At 43.9% G+C, this 19,506-nt stretch overlaps 1 protein-coding gene across 2 annotated transcripts in view; it reads left to right on the top strand.

The window, feature by feature from the left end:
* The first annotated feature begins 11,943 nt into the window (after positions 1-11,943).
* SKAP1 (src kinase associated phosphoprotein 1) overlaps positions 11,944-19,506 on the top strand; it is a 304,655-nt gene continuing 297,092 nt past the window's right edge. The window contains exons 1-2 of one of the 2 annotated variants that reach the window (XM_086358052.1): positions 11,944-12,083; positions 16,167-16,254. Coding sequence is in view for 1 of the 2 variants with exons in the window: in XM_086358049.1 (XP_086214175.1) it covers positions 12,035-12,083 (49 nt within the window). In the remaining variant the exon portion in view is untranslated. The remainder of the gene's footprint in view (positions 12,084-16,166; positions 16,255-19,506) is intronic. The other variant, XM_086358049.1, reaches the window with a different exon arrangement.

Raw genomic sequence — 19,506 nt, 5'->3', positions numbered from 1 at the left:
GTGGTCTTAGGGACAAATTGTTAAAGTGATCTCACCTGGTAGTACCTAAATGGTGGGTTAGTCACCAAGTTGTGTCCGACTCTTGCGACTCCATGAACTGTAGCCCCGCCAGGCTCCTCTGTCCATGGGATTCTCCAGGCAAGAATATTGGAGTAGGTTGCCATTTCCTTTTCCAGGGGATCATCCCAACCCAGGGATCAAACCCAGGTCTCCTGCATTGCAGGCAGAGTCTTTACCAACTGAGCTATGAGGAAGCCACACTACCTGGGAACCCACACTAAATCTTATTAAGGACAAAGAGAAGCCACTGAGGAAGCCCAGATCTGAGCCAGGAATTCAGTAAGTTTGGCCAAAGATGGAAGACTCCAGAGGGCAGTGATCAAAACTCCTAGGGAAAAAAATTCTGAAAGAAGCTTTCCTTGCTTTCAGATCCCTTTTTTGTTCTCCATCCTTCACTGGTACCCAATCCCTCAAGTTGATTTTAATATTAATATTTAATTAATTTTTGATATTCACTCAGGAACTGAATTCTCTTGGATAAAGCTCAGTGTCCCCGGTACTTCTTGCTTTCATACCATATCAAATCAAAATTTATCTGCCTATATCCTATATCAGCCCCTGAGGACAGGTACTAATCTGATAAACTGATGTGTACTAATGGGACAAGGAGTGAGAATGGACACCATGTTACCCTTGCCAGGTAATTCATATCTGATTTATTTATGAACTCTTACTATCTGATTCTGTTACTGGCACATTCGAGGTATTCAGTTCATGTTTGCTGAAATGAAATTGATGGAGCATGATTCTTTTCTGGAGAAAATACCTTACTCAAAGTTAAGGCTCTTCCTCACAGTAAGAATTTTAAGTGTTGTAGTAACGGAGAAGGCAATGGCAAGCCACTCCAGTACTCTTGCCTGGAAAATCCCATGGATGGAGGAGCCTGGTAGGCTGCAGTCCATGGGGTCGCTCCAAGTCGGATGCGACTGAGCGACTTCACTTTCACTTTTCACTTTCATGCATTGGAGAAGGAAATGGCAACCCACTCCAGTATTCTTGCCTGGAGAATCCCAGGGATGGCAGAGCCTGGTGGGCTGCCGTCTGTGGGGTCGCACAGAGTCGGACACGACTGAACGACTTAGCAGCAGCAGCAGCAGCAGCAGCAGCAGTAACCTATAAGGGAGAAGAGTCTGAAAAAGAAATCATGGAATTCTGGATGTTAGAGCAGGAAGGAAACTTATTTCCTCATGTACAGTTGAGAGAGTAGATTCTTTAATAAAAAGAAAAGATAATCAACTTATCTATCCCAGATGATTTAGTTACCAGAGGACATGACGCCAAACCAGATAATTCTCTTGGAGTTCCTATAAACTCCATTGTTCTTTGATTTCATAATTCTGTGTTGGACACTAACCAAAAATCCCTATGAATAATCAGACTCCTGCTCCCCTCAGTGGCCTGAGAGAACCAGTGTGAATTGAGTGGGGACAATTGTGTAGAAGCTTACAGTCCTGTCACTTGACTGTTTTTTTATCTAGAATCTTCCCTTTTTGGCATCAGCTAACATAGGAAGTGGTAATGCTATTATCTGTAGATTCAGCCAAATCACCATTTCCTGATTCTAATGTTCAACAACCACTTTTGAATCCTCCCCCTACTTCCTCTCTGCTTCAGTTTGAGGTTCAAAAGCATCCAGGAACTAAATTAGTACCTAGCTGAGCAGAGTGGGGCCCTGATACCCTTGTGGTTCCGCTGTTCGTTAATCTGCTATAACGCAGGCACATTACTTCTCCAGTGAGGCCTCAGACTGGGCCTTTTCACTGTATGTTGCGGGGTTGCTAAAGTCCCTTCCAGCTCTGAAATTCTGAGATTCTCTGTCAGGATTCTGAAAAGAGAATCTAATGGACTAGCTACTTTTGGCAAGAAGAATGTGTCATACAGCCCTATGAATCTCTTCTTAGCCCAAATCTTGTTTGTTTGTTTGTTTTTTTCAGAGCACTGTACTGAAACAGTGTAAGACATCAGAAAAGCAGGGTGACTGGTAACTGAAGTCTGCCAGTCTCATATGAATTGGCAAGTGGACTCAGAGGATGCGGGCATCAAAGCGGCCAGAGCAGCTCTTTGCCAAGGCTGAGTGGAGGTCAAGGGGAGAGACTGTGGGCTCCTCCTTTGATACTGCTACATGTCTTTTTTCTTTTCTTTTTTTTGGCCCTACCATGAGTCATGTCGGAGAAGGCAATGGCACCCCACTCCAGTACTCTTGCCTGGAAAATCCCATGGATGGAGGAGCCTGGAAGGCTGCAGTCCACCGGGTCGCTGAGGGTCAGACACGACTGAGCGACTTCACTTTCACTTTTAATTTTCATGCATTGGAGGAGGAAATGGCAACCCACTCCAGTGTTCTTGCCTGGAGAATCCCAGGGACGGTGAGCCTGGTGGGCTGCCGTCTATGGGGTCACACAGAGTCGGACACGACTGAAGTGACTTAGCAGTAGCAGCATGAGTCATGTGAGACCCCAGTTCCCCAATCAGGGATCAAACCTGTGTCCTCTGCATTGGGAGAGTGGAGTTAACCCCTGGACCACCAGGGAAGTGCCTGATACTGCTACATTTCTCTCCGAGCCATTTTCTATCAGTTTAGCCTGAACTGGTCTCCTACTCAAGGCCAGTCCAGGAGGAATTGTATCCTGGTTTTGTTTCCAAAGGGAGTCCCACGTGGCATATTGGTAAAGAATCCACCTGCCAATTGTGGAAATGTGGGTTCAATTCCTAGGTTGGGAAGATCCCCAGGAGTAGGAAATGGCAACCCACTCCAGTATTCTTTCCTGGAAAATTCCGTGGACAGAGGAGCCTGGCAGTCTACAGTCCATGGGATCGCAAAGAGTTGGACACAATTGAGCATGCATGGCATGCATTTGTTTCCAAATCAGGATAGAGGTGAGGAAGTCCTGCTGAGGCTCTCCAATGGTAATCCCCACATTATCTGTTTTCAACTATAGAATCAGGGTTTGAAGTCTTTGTAACTAGCACTAGTAAGATGGAAAATTTACTTCCTGGGGCAGAATTCCACTGGAGATTGTAGAATTCTCCCCTATTAAGTGTAAGTAGGTACTGTCTTCTCCTGGGGACTTTGGAAATCCTCAGCCCTCTTTACCCAAGCATTTTCTCCCTGGGGGAAGATGTTGAAAGTTGGAGGTTAAATGACTTGCCCAAGGTCACACTGTTGGTGGCAGAGCAGAGATGAAAACTTCCACCAATCTTCCAAGTCCTTAATCTGGCTCTCACTGGGTCATGCCACAGCTGCTCCCCGTGAAAGGCACAGTTGCACCTCCTGAGGACACTGGACAGGGATGCCAGGTACTGATGTGTCTGCCGTTTCAACCCCTAGTGACCTTTTACATCCTGCAGCCTGCTCAGACTGTGGAGTAAGCAGCTCTGGAGCAGTGGGGGTTGCCATCTGCAGAGCTGCCCTGGTGAAGATAACAGGTTGTCTGTCAATGTATGAAGCCTATGTATGGCCCGGACCACAGAGCTTCCACAGGAGGAGAAATTAAACCTGTCTCACACACCAATCCCAGTGCTCTGATTACATTTACAGAGGTCATGGCCTGCATTCTGTCACCATGGAAACCTCTCATGCTGCCAGTGTGTCTTCTGTGTGTGTCATTGATATTTAAAGGCAAAGTCACAGGCCCCATTGCCGAACTATCAGCTGCCAGGAGCAGTCGCTCTCCTTCACCAGCCCGAGTCCTGGTGCTTCATCCCAGAGATAAGAGATGGAGAGAAGGGTCAACCTGTCTGTACCAGGCAGGCCTCTTTAATAGAGCCAGGTTTGCAGGGAGGGGGGCTCTGGGACTCTGATATGGAGGTTTTGGTATAGCAGACATGGGGGAACCAAAAAGCACCCGACTTTGGCAGAATGCAAGCATCTCCTCACCACCCCGGTGCTGAGTAGAGCTCTTCTCTCTCTAATAACTTCCAAGTCATGAGCACATTTCAGAGCAGCCAGATGCAGCTGGGGGAGGCCCCTGTGCCTGAGTGCCCTTGGTGGTTTCGATTTTCTACATCTGGTAGCTGTGTGAATTGTGCTGATAACAATACCATTTATGAAGGATCCCTGCTTCTTCCAAAGACCCCACAGCACTGTCCTGGAAAAAGCTATCAGGGGAGTGACTTATCAGGAGTCCCAGGTGTTGGAAGAGGTAAATAACACCTGATTCAACAGAGTAAGAAAAGAACACAAGTGCTGACTTGGCTTGTGACCATCAGTTTTTTCTTTAGTCTCAAGACAATTATTTCCACACCATTGAATGGAGTGTAGATAACACCGGCACCTTAATAGACTGGGAGCAGAGGCTGTTTAGAGGAGATTTTAAGCACTGTGAGCATAAAATGAACATGAATATTCTGCAATATGCATCTTACAAGTTGTCATTAAGTGGATGGCCTCAGTGATTTGATGCAACAGGCTTTGATTGGAATATTGAGCTCTGAGAAAGGAAATTCTGCATCAATAGTCTCACGATGTGGAATATCACATAGTACTCAATAAGACGTGTCATTGTGTTGATAGCGCATATGCTAAAAAGTACAGCAGCAGATAATAATGGCTTGGCTCTCCAAAAGGAGCTTTTCTTTAGGAATTTACAGCCACTCTCTGAAGCTTCTCAATGTCCGTGGAGGTGGAACATGGTATAACCTGAAATTACCACTAGGGAAATGGACTGGATCTATTTGATTTAATTTCTAATCTTCCAGATTATGGGAATCTCTTTATTTGCTCCTACATTTTCTATTTCTCAATTTCTTTATTTTTTCATCCAGTTTCTCATTCGCTTTCTTCTTTTCCAGTTTTCTTTTTTGCTTGTTTTATCCCTAGTCCGTCATCCCTTCCTCTCATCACCACGCCCCCCATCCCACCCCTGCTTTCGGTAGAGCTCAGTCCTGCAGCCTCCAGACTAAAGAGGCTACCAACTCCTGGGATGTCATCTGCCTTCTGATTGATTCTTTCTGGGGTCTGTATTTATAGTGATAATTTGACTTCTGCCACAGTGAGTGAAAAGAGGAGTTAATATCTCATGCCTTCAGATGAATGTTTTCCACATGTGACTTAGAAGCACTGCAAGTATTCTAGAATAGACAGGGCAGGGAAGAAATCTTTGGAGGTGGGCAGGGAGAATCTGCCTGCTGATTATCCCACTTCATTACAGCCTGGTGCCAAGGAAGCCAAGGCCACTCTTTTCATCTCTGTAAAGGCAAGTTAGCTTCATAGAAGAAAAACTCATCCTTGAAGACCAATGGCACCCATATCTTGGCCAGTCTCTCCTCTAATATATCTTTAGTGAGCAAGGAGGTTCAAATGAGAGATTATGGATGATTCAGGCATCAAGCACCTCCCAAGGCTATTTGTTGCAGGGGATGAAAGCAGAAATGATGATAATTGCTACCATATGTGAATCACCTACCATGTTGCAGGTGTTATAAACACAATATATATGAGGTCTTTGAATCCTCACAGCAACCTTGAAAGTGCTAATAGTGTTACCACTGTACAGATGAGGAAATCAAGGTATGGAAAGGACAGGTAGTTTGCCTGAGGTCATAGTAGGCAAGTAGCAGATATAAACAGAGGACAGTCTGACTTCAGGGCCACTATGCTCTATCACCTTTTTGGTGGGGTCAGGATTGAGTTTTGGGATACATATTCTGCAACATGGATGCAGAGTAGCATGTAATAATGGGGATATTGGATATTGAGGGATACTGAGGATTAAAAGCCGTTTCAGTACCATTCTCAACAAAGATAATGAGAACCCAAACCAGTGGTGACACTCAGGATTCCAAAGCCATTGTGAGCAGGTAAGATTGGCCAGATTGGTGGATATCTGGAATGGGGATGAGGAAGGGTCCAAGATGAGTCCCACATTTTGAGTTTGGATGACTGGACAAAAGCAGTGTCTTTATAATGGTTACAATTTATTGAGTGTATAACATACACTCTTATAGATGCCATCTTATTTAAGCTTTGTAATTACCCTGTAAGGTGGGGATTATGATACCTAATTTACAGATGAGGAAACTCAGACTCATAGAGCTCTGTCCAGAGGCTTAGAGCTGGTAGGTGGCTGAGCCAGAACTGGGACTCACATTTTTTTTAAGCTCATACAACTTTCACTGAACTTTGTTGACATTACAAGGATTAAGGGGACAGGAAATAAATTGGTCGAACTGTTCAGATATCCAGGTGGAAATGGGGAATAGAGATATCAATTAGAAGAGTAATCTACATAAAGGAGAAAGTTGGAGCAGTGGGAGAACGAAACCCTGTGGACTCAGAGAGCAAGTAGAGGAAATGGGAAAAGGCAAGTGTGAAACTTTGGTGAATACCTGTGACTAGAAGGTGAAATGAAGAGAGCCAAAGAAAGAGGCAGAGAAACAATAGGAAAGAAGAAAGAAGGAAGAAGACCAGGATAGGGCAATGCCAAGGAAGCTGGATGCCCAAGCAAGAGTAAGAGGCCAGTGCCACCCAACGCTGCAGACATAAGTTGGTAAGACAGAGCAAAGGTGAGAAGCAAAGAGGGCATTGATGCCCTTGAGAGAGTTGCTTCACTGGTGCAAAGACAGACAGGCAGACATGAGATTTGATGAGGGAAAGGAAGAAGAAAAGATGAAATTGGAGAAGGTCTCAGGGTCGAAGGAAGGTTTTTATTTGTGTTTTGTTTGTTTTTAGGATAGAGGAGACCAAGGATGTTAGCAGACAGAGGGAAAAGCTGAAGATGAAAAAGACTGTGAGAGTGAAGATCTAGAAGGTGGTAGGAGAGTGGGGATCAGGAATTCTGTGAAAAGAGGAGGAACAATCCACCTTTAGAAGATAAGAAAAAGTAAAGTCTAAAAATCAGCACAAGGACTGCGAGTACTGTCTTGTATGTGAAAGCACATGGTTTACACTGGTAGAAAATGCTGTTGGAAGCTTCAGAAGTCCAAGGATGTTTAGGACATTTAGGACAAGGGTGTTTAAGAATACACATCTAGAAAAGAAAACATCAAAATGGACACGGACACAATTCTGAAGGAAAGGAAAGAACTTATTTGGGGGACCCAAAGGTCATTACACACAAGATGTCCACTAAGGGAAGGGTATTTTCACCCAGATTCTTGCATTGAAATAATCAGCCATTGCTGGCGTTATTTCTGACTCCAGGTAGTATGTCTGTTGGTATTTGTGAATATTGTTGAGTCTGGCTAGATTACATCAGTTCCTCTTAGTGTGCATCTTCCTCCAAGTATGTGTCGACCTGTGCCATGCAGGTTATTTCTCTCAGATTCCAGATAATAGCCTCTTCTCTCACCTTGAATCCCTCCTGCCCCTACCCTGCATTCTAAAACCCGTAGTGAATTGAGGGAGGAGAAAGGGCAGAAATAAAGGAAGGGGCTTACAAAGCTTAAACTTTTGCTTTTTGAAATAAATGAAAAGATCAGTTCAACCTTTGCAAGGTTGCTTTCCTTCTATTATTAACCTTTAATTTCCTTAATCACCCCTAAAAGAAAGGGTTACTCCTTCCATAGTTTTCCAAAGTTATCATGTCTGCAAATATCTAGCCTAAAAAATTAGCTTTGGCCCCACTTGCTTCTCATGCAGATTAACCCCACAGACTGCCTGCGCATCCTACTCAGACAGTGCGCAGCCTCATCTGCTGCAGCTGACACTTTCTGTATGCACCCCCACCCCACCTCCACTTCAGATTCCCAAGAGAACCAATCAAAGCGAGAGAATGTCAGAGTCAGCAACCTCTGGTCTTTAGGGCCTGTGTTCAGCTCAGCAGTATCCATAGGGGATGTCTAATGTGGTCTAAGGGATAGGCAAAGAAGATTAAAAAAAAAAAAAAACCCAATTGAGAAATACAGAGAAACAGAATAAAGGGAGAGATAGAAATATAAAGAACAAAGAGAGAAATGTTACCATTCAGATGCAGGGGGACCAACTATGACGGTTTCACAGAGCTGCTCAGTAATCTCTGGACTATGATTATTCATCTCAGGTGTTCAGTTGTACAGGAGCTTTGGACCAGCACTAGAGAACCAGGATTTTAGTATCAGAACCGCCTCTGGTGAGCTGGGTGGCCCTGGGCAGAGCACTAGGTCAGTTCCTCATCTTAAATTTGAATCACCTTGAAAATTCCTGAGTTTTAATAGTCTCTCATTCTGTTCCGAGCCTGGGCCTCACTGAGAACCTGCTTTGGAAATGTTCCCTGATACGATATGAGAACCTGTTTATTTTGTTGTATTAGTGCAAAGAATCTGGAAGTGTGAGCAGGGAGACCATCGAAGTGCATCATGTGCATAACAGGACCCTCCTAAATCGAAAGGTTAGCTAATTGGTAAAAATAAGGCTTCTGGCAAGCTATGAAAACCTCGTATCTTAAGGCCACTAAGCGAAGAGCCCAAGCAAGCATCTGTGTCCAGCTTCTCTGCCTCAAGGGTGCCGTGAGGCTTGGTTTCCAGGGTCTTGCCAAGCATGCCGTGAGCCTGGTTCTTGGCACCAGCTGGATGCATCATCCCTCCTTCCACGGTCCTTAATGAAGTGTGCAGCTCTTGTCCTCATTAGGCCCCAGCATCGTCAATAAAAGAGTCAATAAACCCGGTTGATGGGGTTGGGACCAAGGGGCTGAGATGCAGCGGCCGCACATTCACAGGGCAGACGTCAGCTCGGCCGCATGTCGTGACCCAGCATCCAGGGATCAATAACCAACTCGGAATAAAGCCCAAGAGCTGCCCTCTGCAGTCTCCTCTCCAGACCCATTTCACCTGGGGCTGAGCAGTGCCAGCCAGCTCCTGCTTTGCTTGCAGTTGTTCCCGCCCCATGCCATTCTGGGTGCCAGATGCTTTTGTTTCTTCCTGACTGAACCCTCCGAACACCCCATGGATGCATATTTAGTGAGTGCCCACCTGGCACGAGAACATGAAGATGGCATCTCCAAGCAGCCGAGAGGCCAGCATGGGCCCTGTTTTCTGTGCCTTGTCTGCTGACAGTGTGGGAGGGGCCCCTGTGGACCAGGTGGTAGACTTTCTGCGTGTTGTGCTGTGGAGTCCATTTCAGCTGCTCTGCATCTCTTTAGATACCCTTATCTTATCTAATTACAAGGAATTTCAGATGAATTTCATGGCCTTTGCTCCAAAGAACCTCTTATCTGTGAGGGCCTTGTATTTTAACCTTGTCATTCTTTTGTTGTTAGCCTTTAAAGGGGAGATAGCTAAGAAAGGGATGCTAGGATCTTGCTGGAATTGGGTTTGGGGGGAGGGGAAGAAGAGGGAGGCAGACAGACCTGGGACTTGTGTATTCTGCTCCATCCCCCTGCCTGTGTGTGGAGACAGCTGGCTGCTTACTTCCATGACAGCCACATGGTACCCAGCCACACAAACAGGACCGGGGCAGCGACTCGTCTGCTGCCAACCTCTCCAGATCCCTTTGATATTTCCGACAGAGCAGTAAAAGACTCTTGACTATCACATTTTGCCTTGCCTCTCTCCACCTCCTCTAAGACTCCTCAGTGTGGTTTCCATGGCTACCCCCAATCAGATTTGGCTTCCTGCAAAATTGGATTTCAAAGAAGGACAAGGCTTCAAAGGAATTTGTCCATTTAACAGAATGTCATTAGGAGTGAGGCTGACTGTTGAACCAGGGTCCTCAGATGATTAAGGAGGGGCTGCACTCATGTGTGGAGGCAGGTTTCTGTCTGCAATGAGGAACCTTGATGCAACATGACAATGGCGTATTGGAATCTGCCACTCACCGCACACTACCCAACTGTGCACCTCCCTCTACTCCATCTCTCTGCACCCAGAATGGATGTAGAATATCTTTGCCTTGAGTTTCTGCTGCTTCCCTTGGTATAAGTAAGCTATGACAGGCAGTGAGGCCTGATAGGATGTGCAATTACCAGAGTTTATTGCTTTTTATCAAACAACCCTTTAACTTGTAGCCTATTTCAGCATTTGACAAATACTCTTGAGGAAGGGAGGGAGGTTGTCAAATTTCCTCCCACTGTTGAGAGGAAAGCAAGGCAAAGTGCTGGGGTTACATATAGGAGGGACTGTGCTCCCCTTGCTCTTTAGCTCAGTTTTAGATTTAAGAAAAATTGAAACTGTAGTACACAGAGCTCCCTTTCCTTTTAACACATGTCATAGTACTCAGAAATGATTCCAGAGCAGCTACAATTTTATAGAAAGAGCAGTGAGTGTGGGAAAAATGCCCCAGTGGGGAACTGGTCTTACTCTGGAGCCTGAAGGAGGCAGCCTGCCCATGTTAACTTTCCCAGGGCAAGGACGCCTTGCAACAGGGGCCAGATTCCCCAGAAACTCTAGCCAGCCTCTGTCCCCTACACTTCCACCCCAATTACTGCAACTGGTAGGTGAGTCAGGTGACCGTGAAACCAAGGCATCATTCCTCTTCAGGTTGCAGCACTTAGATGTAGGCTCAAAGCCGCTGGACCCTTTAAAGGATCAAGCCCCAAACTTGAAACTATCTCTGGAGGGAAAGCTATGCCTGGAGGCAGGAACTGCTTCCAGGAGTCCTCTGAACAGTTTCTCCTTGCCCCTCATCCCCACATCCACGGTTCTGTCATTATTTCCCCCGAGGTTACTGTAAAAGCCACTTCACCCATCTTCTCTGTTTCCTTTCTCTTACTACTCCCAATCCTTTCCACGTATTCTAGTGTACATAGAATCTGATAACAGAAACTCTTATTTTTTACAAAGAAGGAAACTGATAGAGGTGAAGTGAGAAGTGCAGGGGCTCAGGTTAACTCACTCCCTGTCTCAAAATTTGTCTGTGGCTCTCAGTGTCCACTCAAATAAGTTCAGAATCCTCACCCTTTCAAGTTCCTTCACAGTAGAACTTCAGTTTTTCTTGACAACTGTAATTTCCCTACACCAGCCAGAAGCTGTCCTTAAGCAGGAGAAGGCTTTTCCATCTTTGTTCACTCTGGTCCTTCCACCTGCCCCTTTGCCCCTTCAAAGTGTGGTGTCTTCAGAGCCATCTCATATGCCACATGCACCACTAAACCTCACACACATTTTCCCTCCTTTTCTATATTCATCTCCCTCCTTGTATCATCCATGGCACGTTATACTTTTTTCATGATACTTGCCCTATACTTAAAAAAAAAAAAAAGAAACAAACTTAAGATAACTGTGGATTCACAGAAGTTGTGATAAATAATCCAGAGTGGTCCTGTTTCCCCAGGTAACATTGTGCAATATCACAGGATATCACAGCTAGGACACCTGACACCTACATACTCTGAATGAGAAGGAAGCCCACTTTTGTTATCTTGTCCTTCACTTTCCTGCCTTTTAAACTCTTACAGGGAAAGGGCTGGGTGCTCCTCTCCTTTAGCTTTCTCTCTGGGTTACCGCTTCTTTTTCCTCTCATCCTTTTAGCCTTAGGGAAGGAAGGGATACTTTGCCTCCCTGTTTCCAGTGCAGCGGGACTGCTTTGATTCTCCCTGAAGTTGGTGACTTGAGATTATTTATTGGGACTTATGATCATTCCCTCCAACAGCCCTGGTTTGCCTGACCAACGGTTCTGCCCTGGTTTTCCGGGCTTGGATTCGCGAACTGGGCCGGGAATGACTGCGGCCCGGCTTGGCGGGGACTGACCCTGTCCTCGGATTCCGCCTCCTCGCGCCTGATTTCGGCCCCACGGTGGCTTCTCCACCTGCCGGCGAGGCCTGCGGTCCGGAGCTTAGAATGGGGAGCTCCCGGGGGCGAGGTGCCTGGAGTCGCGTCGCGTCTTTGTTTTGACAGGGAATGGGGGCCGCGGGGCGGGCACCTCCTCCCTGGGGCGCGGGAGCAGGGGCGCCGGCCCCGCTCACAGGTGTCGCCGCCGCCCAGGCGCCCCGCCCGCCGCGCGCCGCTTCCTGAGCGCGCCCCGCCCTGCGGCTCGGCCCCGCGGCGCCGGCGACTGAGGGCCAGGTGCCGCCGCAGCCGCCCGCCCGCCAGTCCGCCCGTCCGGCCCTCTCCCGCCGCCCGCCACATGCAGGCCGCCGCCGCCCTCCCCGAGGAGATCCGTTGGCTCCTGGAAGGTAACGCCCCGCTGGCCCGGGCGCCGCCGAGCCCGCCGGGAGTCGCACGTGCCGAGCCGGCAGCAGCCGAGACGCCAGCGGCTCCCCGGCCTTCCCCGTCGGCTCCCTCCCGCCTTGTAGAAGCTCGAGGCTGCTGCCGGAGCCCTGACTCTGCAGAGCCAGCTGTTCACCCCTCGCTCAGGGGTCCCTTTCACTCCTAGTAACACATTTTCTTGTTCCTCGAGGCGTTTCCACCTCCCACTTAGCCTCCCGTCTTCTCAGCAAGTTCTGGCCGGGTTCAAGGTCCCCGGGCCGCCGTAGCTGGCCTTCAACCTGTCCCTTTCTCTTCAGGACGCCCTGCGTCTGTGGGTTACGCGCTGGCCCCTCTCCAGCCCTGATCTGTCCCTTCACAGGGAACCCTGACCTTCGCGTTTAGAGCTCCCCACGGTCTCACGGGGCTGTTAGGGCTCATGGGCTCCTGTGGGCCAAGGCCTGGACATCCAGACCTCAGGCCCCCTTCACCCGCCCGCAGACTCCCTCTTGCCCCTGGGCGGCCGGATCCCAGTGTTACATCTCCTGCCTTTCTAGAAGTGCCCCACTGTGGTGTGTTCACCCTCAAACCGTAGAGCCCATCAGTCCTTGTAAGAGTTAAGGCCATACTCACTAACAACACATCCCGCTGTAACACTCCAGAGACACTTTTTGCTAATGGGCAAGATCTGCTTGCCTCCCACTTTTCCTGGTGAAAAGGTATTAATAATTTGCTTTTCCTGTAACCGACCTTCCTGGAAGGATGGGGACCTGGAATCTGTGTTTGCATAAGGGTCCCAGGAGGAAACTGCTCAGAATTAAGCCTTTTGGCATCGAGGTGACATTTTTGACACATACTTAACAGATGGCCTGTTTTCGGCAGGTCATACTTTTGGCAAGCAGTATTTTTTTTTTCTCTTCAGTTTCAGTTTAATTGGTTTTATATCTCCATTACCATGTTATCTTGGTATAAATGCCTCCTAATCAAATATTTGGCAAGTCTTTTCAGTCTGTTTGTAGTGCTGTTTCCGTTCTGGGTTGCTTCCATAAAAGCTGTCAACTACGTATTTCTTATGAGGTGAAGTTTCCAAAATTTATTTTGCTTGCTACCTGAGTAAATCTAAATTTTCAGAATAGAAAAGTATTTGTGGGGTAAAAGAGCATCATCTGGATGTCTAGAAGGAATCCAGCCTTTCCGTCTGCTGTTGGCTCAATAATTCCAAATATAAAGAGAGTCTGTACTGTGGTTTCCAGGAGAGAAGGAACTGTGGCAAAAAGTTTCATTCTGCCTTGCAGTTGAAGATATAAACAGATTCTTTTTATTGATATCTGTCATTTGTTGAGAGGAAACCTGTTTTACAAACTAGTTGAACTATACTTACATTTTGTTTACAGCCTTGATAGAAAATTCCTTTTTATTTTCAGAGGCTTACAATGACATCCACTCCTTCAGCATTTTTGATGTGCAGTTCTTTATTGTTCAAAACTGACACTTTGGTAAACAACTCATTTCTGCACCTGCCACCTTCCTTTAGTTTAGATTATTTTCTTGTTAGCTGACTGTTTTTAATTGAAGTCTTCAGATCTCCTCCTAAAGCAGAACCTTTGTTTGCTGACAAGTAGAGCAGAGTATGAATGGAGATTAATTGCATGTCACATACTTCTGTATCAAACTTGCTGTGTCTTAACAATCTCTCTTGGTGCTCAGGTCTTTGGAATATATAGAACAATCCAAGATTAAATTCTAAGGAGCTATGTTGGTTAATGTATTACTTTAAAGCCCCCTTTTTTTAAAGTGTGTAATTAGAGCCTGAATCTGAAGTAGAGAAAAAAATGTGAACGTGGAATTCAACCAATAATTCTATTGAAAAATGTTTGAAGAATATACTTTTGAAAGGTTTGTGTAATCATAGCAACATATTGGTTGTAGGTTTTGTTTTTTATGGAACACACTCTCTGTTGTAGACCAACAGAATTATTCACTGTACTACAAACAGTTTGTAAATATTAGAAACCCGTAATGGCTACCAATTTATCATCTGTTGCTGTTTGTCTTTCCCCACCCACCCCCACACACACTTTTTAAGGTTAACTGCTGACAATGAGAAAATACGTAGGTCCTGATCTCTATATTGTTACTCAGTGGAGGGAGTCGTAGGGTGAGAGTGCTGCCACAGGCTGTGGGGGTGGAGTTCCCACAATGAATTACTACTTTCATAAACCAAGGCATAAGCATTTGCACAGTGATTTAGTGCTGGCCATCACAGCCGTAACTTTAGCATTTATTTATTTATAACTACAAGAGCATAAATGACAGGGGCGTTTTTTGACATAATGGGTGTGCTTTGAAAAATAAGAAATGCAAAGCATTATGAAAGGTTTATGCCGGATTTTGCATAATGAAGGGAACAGAAATGCTGAAGGTCTAACACTAATTTTGTTTAAGGATAAAATTTTAAACATTTGACCAAGAAACTCCACTCCTAGGAATCTGTGTTAATGAAAGTAAAGAACATGAAGTATATATTTTTGTTTGTTTGTTTTAGTGGCTAAGTTGTGTTCAACTCTATGGACCGTATAGCTCCTCAGGCTCCAGAATACTGGAGTGGGTTGCCATTTCCTTCTCCAGGGGATCTTCCTGACTCAGGGATCAAACCTGCTTCTCCTGCATTGGCAGGTGGAGTCTGAATCACCTGGGAAGCCCGAAGTATATGTACCAGGATGCATAGTAAGTGCCCATGAGTTGGGAGAAGTCAGGCGATGATATCTTGTGGAATCATCCATCTTACTGAATATTTTGTAACCATTAAAAAGGGTGAGGTGGATCTTTACATATTGGCTTAGGAAGTGTTGATAACGTATTTTTGAGACTAAAAAGCAAGATGCACAACAGTATAAATAACATACCATTTTTGTTTGAAAACAACCCCCCCCAAAAAAAAATACCCCATATTTGATATATATTTGTGTAAGCCTAAGAAGGAGTAAGAAAGAATACACACCAAGCTCCCAAATTGGTTCTCTAGGGAGGGGAAAGAGAAGGTTGGGGAGAGAGGTTATTACTTTTATTTCATACATCTTCATGTTGTTTGAACCGTGACAATGACCATGCATTACTTTTGTAATCAGGATAAAACAACCAGTAAGACTATTTAAAAGGAAAAGGAACAAAGGACAAATAGAAGCTTGGAGAGGTCAGAGTTCCAAAGGACCATGAACCAGTATTGTGATTATGCTTTTTTGTTTTTAGTACTAGAGATGTGTGGAAGGTGGGGATTCCCCCCTCCCCCTTTTTTAATGCTTTCTTGGATTTTGGGCAAATATTAAAGCAGTGAGAGATTTCTAGAGTAACTCAGGAACCATCTTCCTCAGATTCTGTCAGGTTCTCATATAGAAATAGTAACTAGTCTATTTCAGCAAATAAGTACCTTATAGATAAGTAAAGTAAAGGACATTTACTGCCTTATTGAAAGAGGAAGAAATATTCAGGTCTATTTTCAAATAATCAGGCTTCAGGAGTAGAAGTTATCATTTTGTTTTTGCACTGTGATAACCACACTGAAAACAAAAACAATGGTGTGCTGACAGTTTGCATAGTCTTTGTTTCACAGATACAAACGTAATCAGTTCTTCCTTGTCTTTCTTGTACCACTTTTGAAGTCAGCAGCACAAGAGGCAGGTGTAAAGGAAATAGAATAAATATTTCTTTGGTTCATAATTTGTCCTGTGTGATGGAATGGAGCTTACTGAGTTTAATAGGTAATAAGTATCTACAAGGTACCTAAATCCTGCTCAAACATGGATTAGAGCCAAAATAACATCCACAATTCAGCTGCATTTAGTAGCAATTGTTGCATTAATGCTGATTTTGACATGCCTATAGTTACTTGTTTTAAACTTCCTTGGAAAGAAGTCATTAATCATTTCATTCCAGGTTGTTCTCCAGTTTTGTATTGGTCAATGTAGCCAACCGTAAAATCTTTTTCAACAGGAGTGAGTTGTGCTAGATAGCTGAAGATGTTCTCTTTAAACATTATTTTTATTATAAACATTGGTGATCAAATTTTTTCTCAGATTCTATAGAAACTTCTCACACTTCCTGAACCAAACAGTCTGCATTCAAGAGGACCTCCTCTGAATACTTTAACTCGGAGTTGTTACGGTGAATATCAATTATCATACTTTATAGAGATATATTAAGTTATTTAGAGACTTTTTTTTGCCGTAATTGCCACTGGACTGCTTTGTGAATGTCTGTGTCTGTTTTATACTTAAATTTTTATCATTGTTTCCTACAGTTAGACCAGGCCTATCACTTTGTACTGTTCTCAGTGTATCTGTATCCCCAATGCTCTAGAAACATTAGATAATTAAGTTCGTTGGAATTAAGGTATGTGTAAAAGAAAATACGAAGGTCTGTCTTGATGAACACGGTACCCAAACTTTAGGTCTGTACTTTGTGACTTATACATTGGCTGCTCACAGTCTTTTTTGCTTAATTTCTTAATACTGGGTTGTCTTCTGGATAAATGGCGGTACTGTTTGGCTAAATTCTGAAACGTATGTGACCATACTTCTATTTTTTTCTTTTTTTTTAACTAATTTTTTTTTGGCTGTGTGAGCCCTTCATTTGTGATGCTCAGGCTCTCTAGCTGTGGGGCACAGGCTTAGTTGTCCTGCTGCATGTGGGATCTTAGTTCCCTAGCCACGGATTGAACCCACATCCCCTGTATTGGAAGGCAGATTCTTAACCCCTGAACCACCAGAGAAGTCCCTTATTTCTTTTTTATGCTAAATTTTTTGGTTATAAAAATAGTATTGCTCACGTAGAAGATTTAGAAAACAGTCACCCATAGTCAACAACTGTTAAATTTCCATGCATATTTTTCAGTTTTTATTATTTGTACAGACTTTATTTTTTTTAATATGAAAAGATGTTTTATTATTATTTTACTATATAACATATTAGTGAATACACCCAATTGTATCTTCTCAAAAGGCAAATGAGATCCAGGGTAACATTCCTCTTTGATTCCTGAAAACATCAATAGCATCTGTCTTTTGGAGGATTCAGTGTCCTACGACGTCTGTGATACTGTCCACGAGGATACCAATGGTGCTTAGTAGTAAAGAACATTTTACTGAGTTGTTCTATCATGGGTCCTTGCTCTAAGTGTTCGCTTTTTTCTTCTAATCTGGTTTTCAGTACTAGATCATGTGTTTCTTCATTTTTATGCACTGGATCTGGCTGAGGGATAGGCAATTATAGTCATCTGGGCTGCTACTCACCGCGAACCCGCCATCTTTTGTACAGACTTTAAAAGTTGGGACATATTGTGTGTATAGTTTTGTATACTGATTTTTCCACTTACTGTTTTTCACTTGCTATGGTCACCTGAGCATCTTCTTAGATCACTCACTTTCTTTTTTTTTTTCCTTTTGAGTGATTTTAAAGTTATACATCCTGGTTTTATTCCAGATAGTTTTACCCTTATAGCTAAAAAAAAACAAACAAAATGAACCATGTCCCTTTGATTAGCAATGTTAAGAATGAAACAGTATCTTCTACTCTTTCCTCCAATGTGAAATGTGACATGGCTTATATAATCTGAGATTTTAGATTCAGAATTATTAATGTTTTTATTGTGTATATTAGGTTATAAGAATTCTTTTGATATTTGCATAATATTTAAAACCATAGCTATAATGATATTTTGGATAGTTTATATTTAATGAAATACAATGATATTTTTGTTTAACTTGTTTATTGCATACTTTTTGTACCATGGCTTTTTCATTCTTGAGCTCTTTATCTCTTAGATATTTAGACTTTGCTGGAAGGGTAACCATGGCCACATGTAGCTATTTAAATTATCTAAAATTAAATAAAACCAAAGCAAATCTGTTCCTCAATTATGCTAGCTACATTTCAGCTACTCAGTAGCCACAGAGGCTGCTGTATTGGATAGTACAGAAAGCCCTAGTAGATGACGATTGCGACTGTGATGCTGAGTGGATTTTTCAGGAAGGGGACTTTGATACTACACTTGCTGAGTGCCTCTGAGTTTGAGTATGTGTCTATCTAGTTTCATATAAACTTAGCTGTGGGAATGAGGTTCTAGGATCCATTCCTTTCCCTTCCTCTCAACTTAACCTCTCAAAGTTTTACCCGTATCTCCTGGTCTTCAATTTTGTGGAGGAGAAGTCTGATGCCAGCCTGATATATTTATTTTATAACCCATCCCTCCCACTGCCTGCCTGCATGTTTATAGGATATTTTTCTTTGCTCTCAAAAATGTCACTGGATAATTTCAAAGTTAGACTTTTTGATTATTTTTGCCTGATATGTAGTGAACCCTTTTGATCTATAGTCTTAAGGTCTTTAACATGAGAAAGTTTTTTCTATTGTCAGTGCTTTTATTCTGTTACACTAGGGTTTATATTGTAAATATATTGGGCCCCAATTTATTCTCTGTGTTTCATCTCTTTTATTGTCTCATCTGTCACTGATTTGATTGTAGTTTTAAATTCAGCATTTATTTATTTAAAAAAAATTTCCATGTGTTCTTTCCACACCATTCATTGTTTTGTTTTCATTACATCTGTAAATCTGGCTTATAGACATAATGACATTTTGGATGTTGTTGGAAATATGAATAGAAAAATTTTAAACATTTCTGTTCTTTAATAATAAGGCTACTTCAGAGGAGACATTTTCTGTAGTTCTTCAAGATATTTTTCTTTTTGAAGGTTAATATTTTCTCATAGATCCTGTATATTTTCTTTGTGGTAAGTTTTGTTGTTTGGTTCAGTTTCTCAGTCATGTCTGACTCTGTGCGACCCCATGGACTGCAGCATGCCAGGCTTTCCTGTCCTTCACCATCTCCTGCAGTTTGCTCAGACTCATGCCCATTGAATTGGTGATGCCATCCAACCATCTTGTCCTCTGTCGTCCCCTTGTCCTCTTGCCTTCACTCTTTCCTAGCATCAGGGTCTTTTCCAGTGAGTCAGCTGTTCTGATCAGGTGGCCAAAGGATTGGAGCTTCAGCTTCAGCATCAGTCCTTCCAATAAATATTCAAGGTTGATTTCCTTTTAGGATTGACTGGTTTGATCTCCTGGCTGACAAAGGGACTCTCAAGAGTCTTCTCCAGCACCACAGTCAGAAAGCATCTATTCAGTGCTCACCATCTGAGCCATCAGGGAAGCCCATGCCAACTCTTCAGTTCAGTTCAGTTCAGTTCCTCAGTCGTGTCCGACTCTTTGCAACCCCATGAATCGCAGCATGCCAGGCCTCCCTGTCCGTCACCAACTCCTGGAGTTCACTCAGACTCATGTCCATTGAGTCAGTGATGCCATCCAGCCATCTCATCCTCTGTCGCCCCCTTCTCCTCCTGCCCTCAATCCCTCCCAGCA

The sequence above is a fragment of the Bos grunniens genome, chromosome 19 (assembly GCF_055505025.1).
Source record: "Bos grunniens cultivar Pamir isolate PY7600 chromosome 19, Bosgru_T2T1.0, whole genome shotgun sequence".
Taxonomy (NCBI): domain Eukaryota; kingdom Metazoa; phylum Chordata; class Mammalia; order Artiodactyla; family Bovidae; genus Bos; species Bos grunniens.
This window is presented reverse-complemented; position numbering and strand designations above follow the sequence as displayed.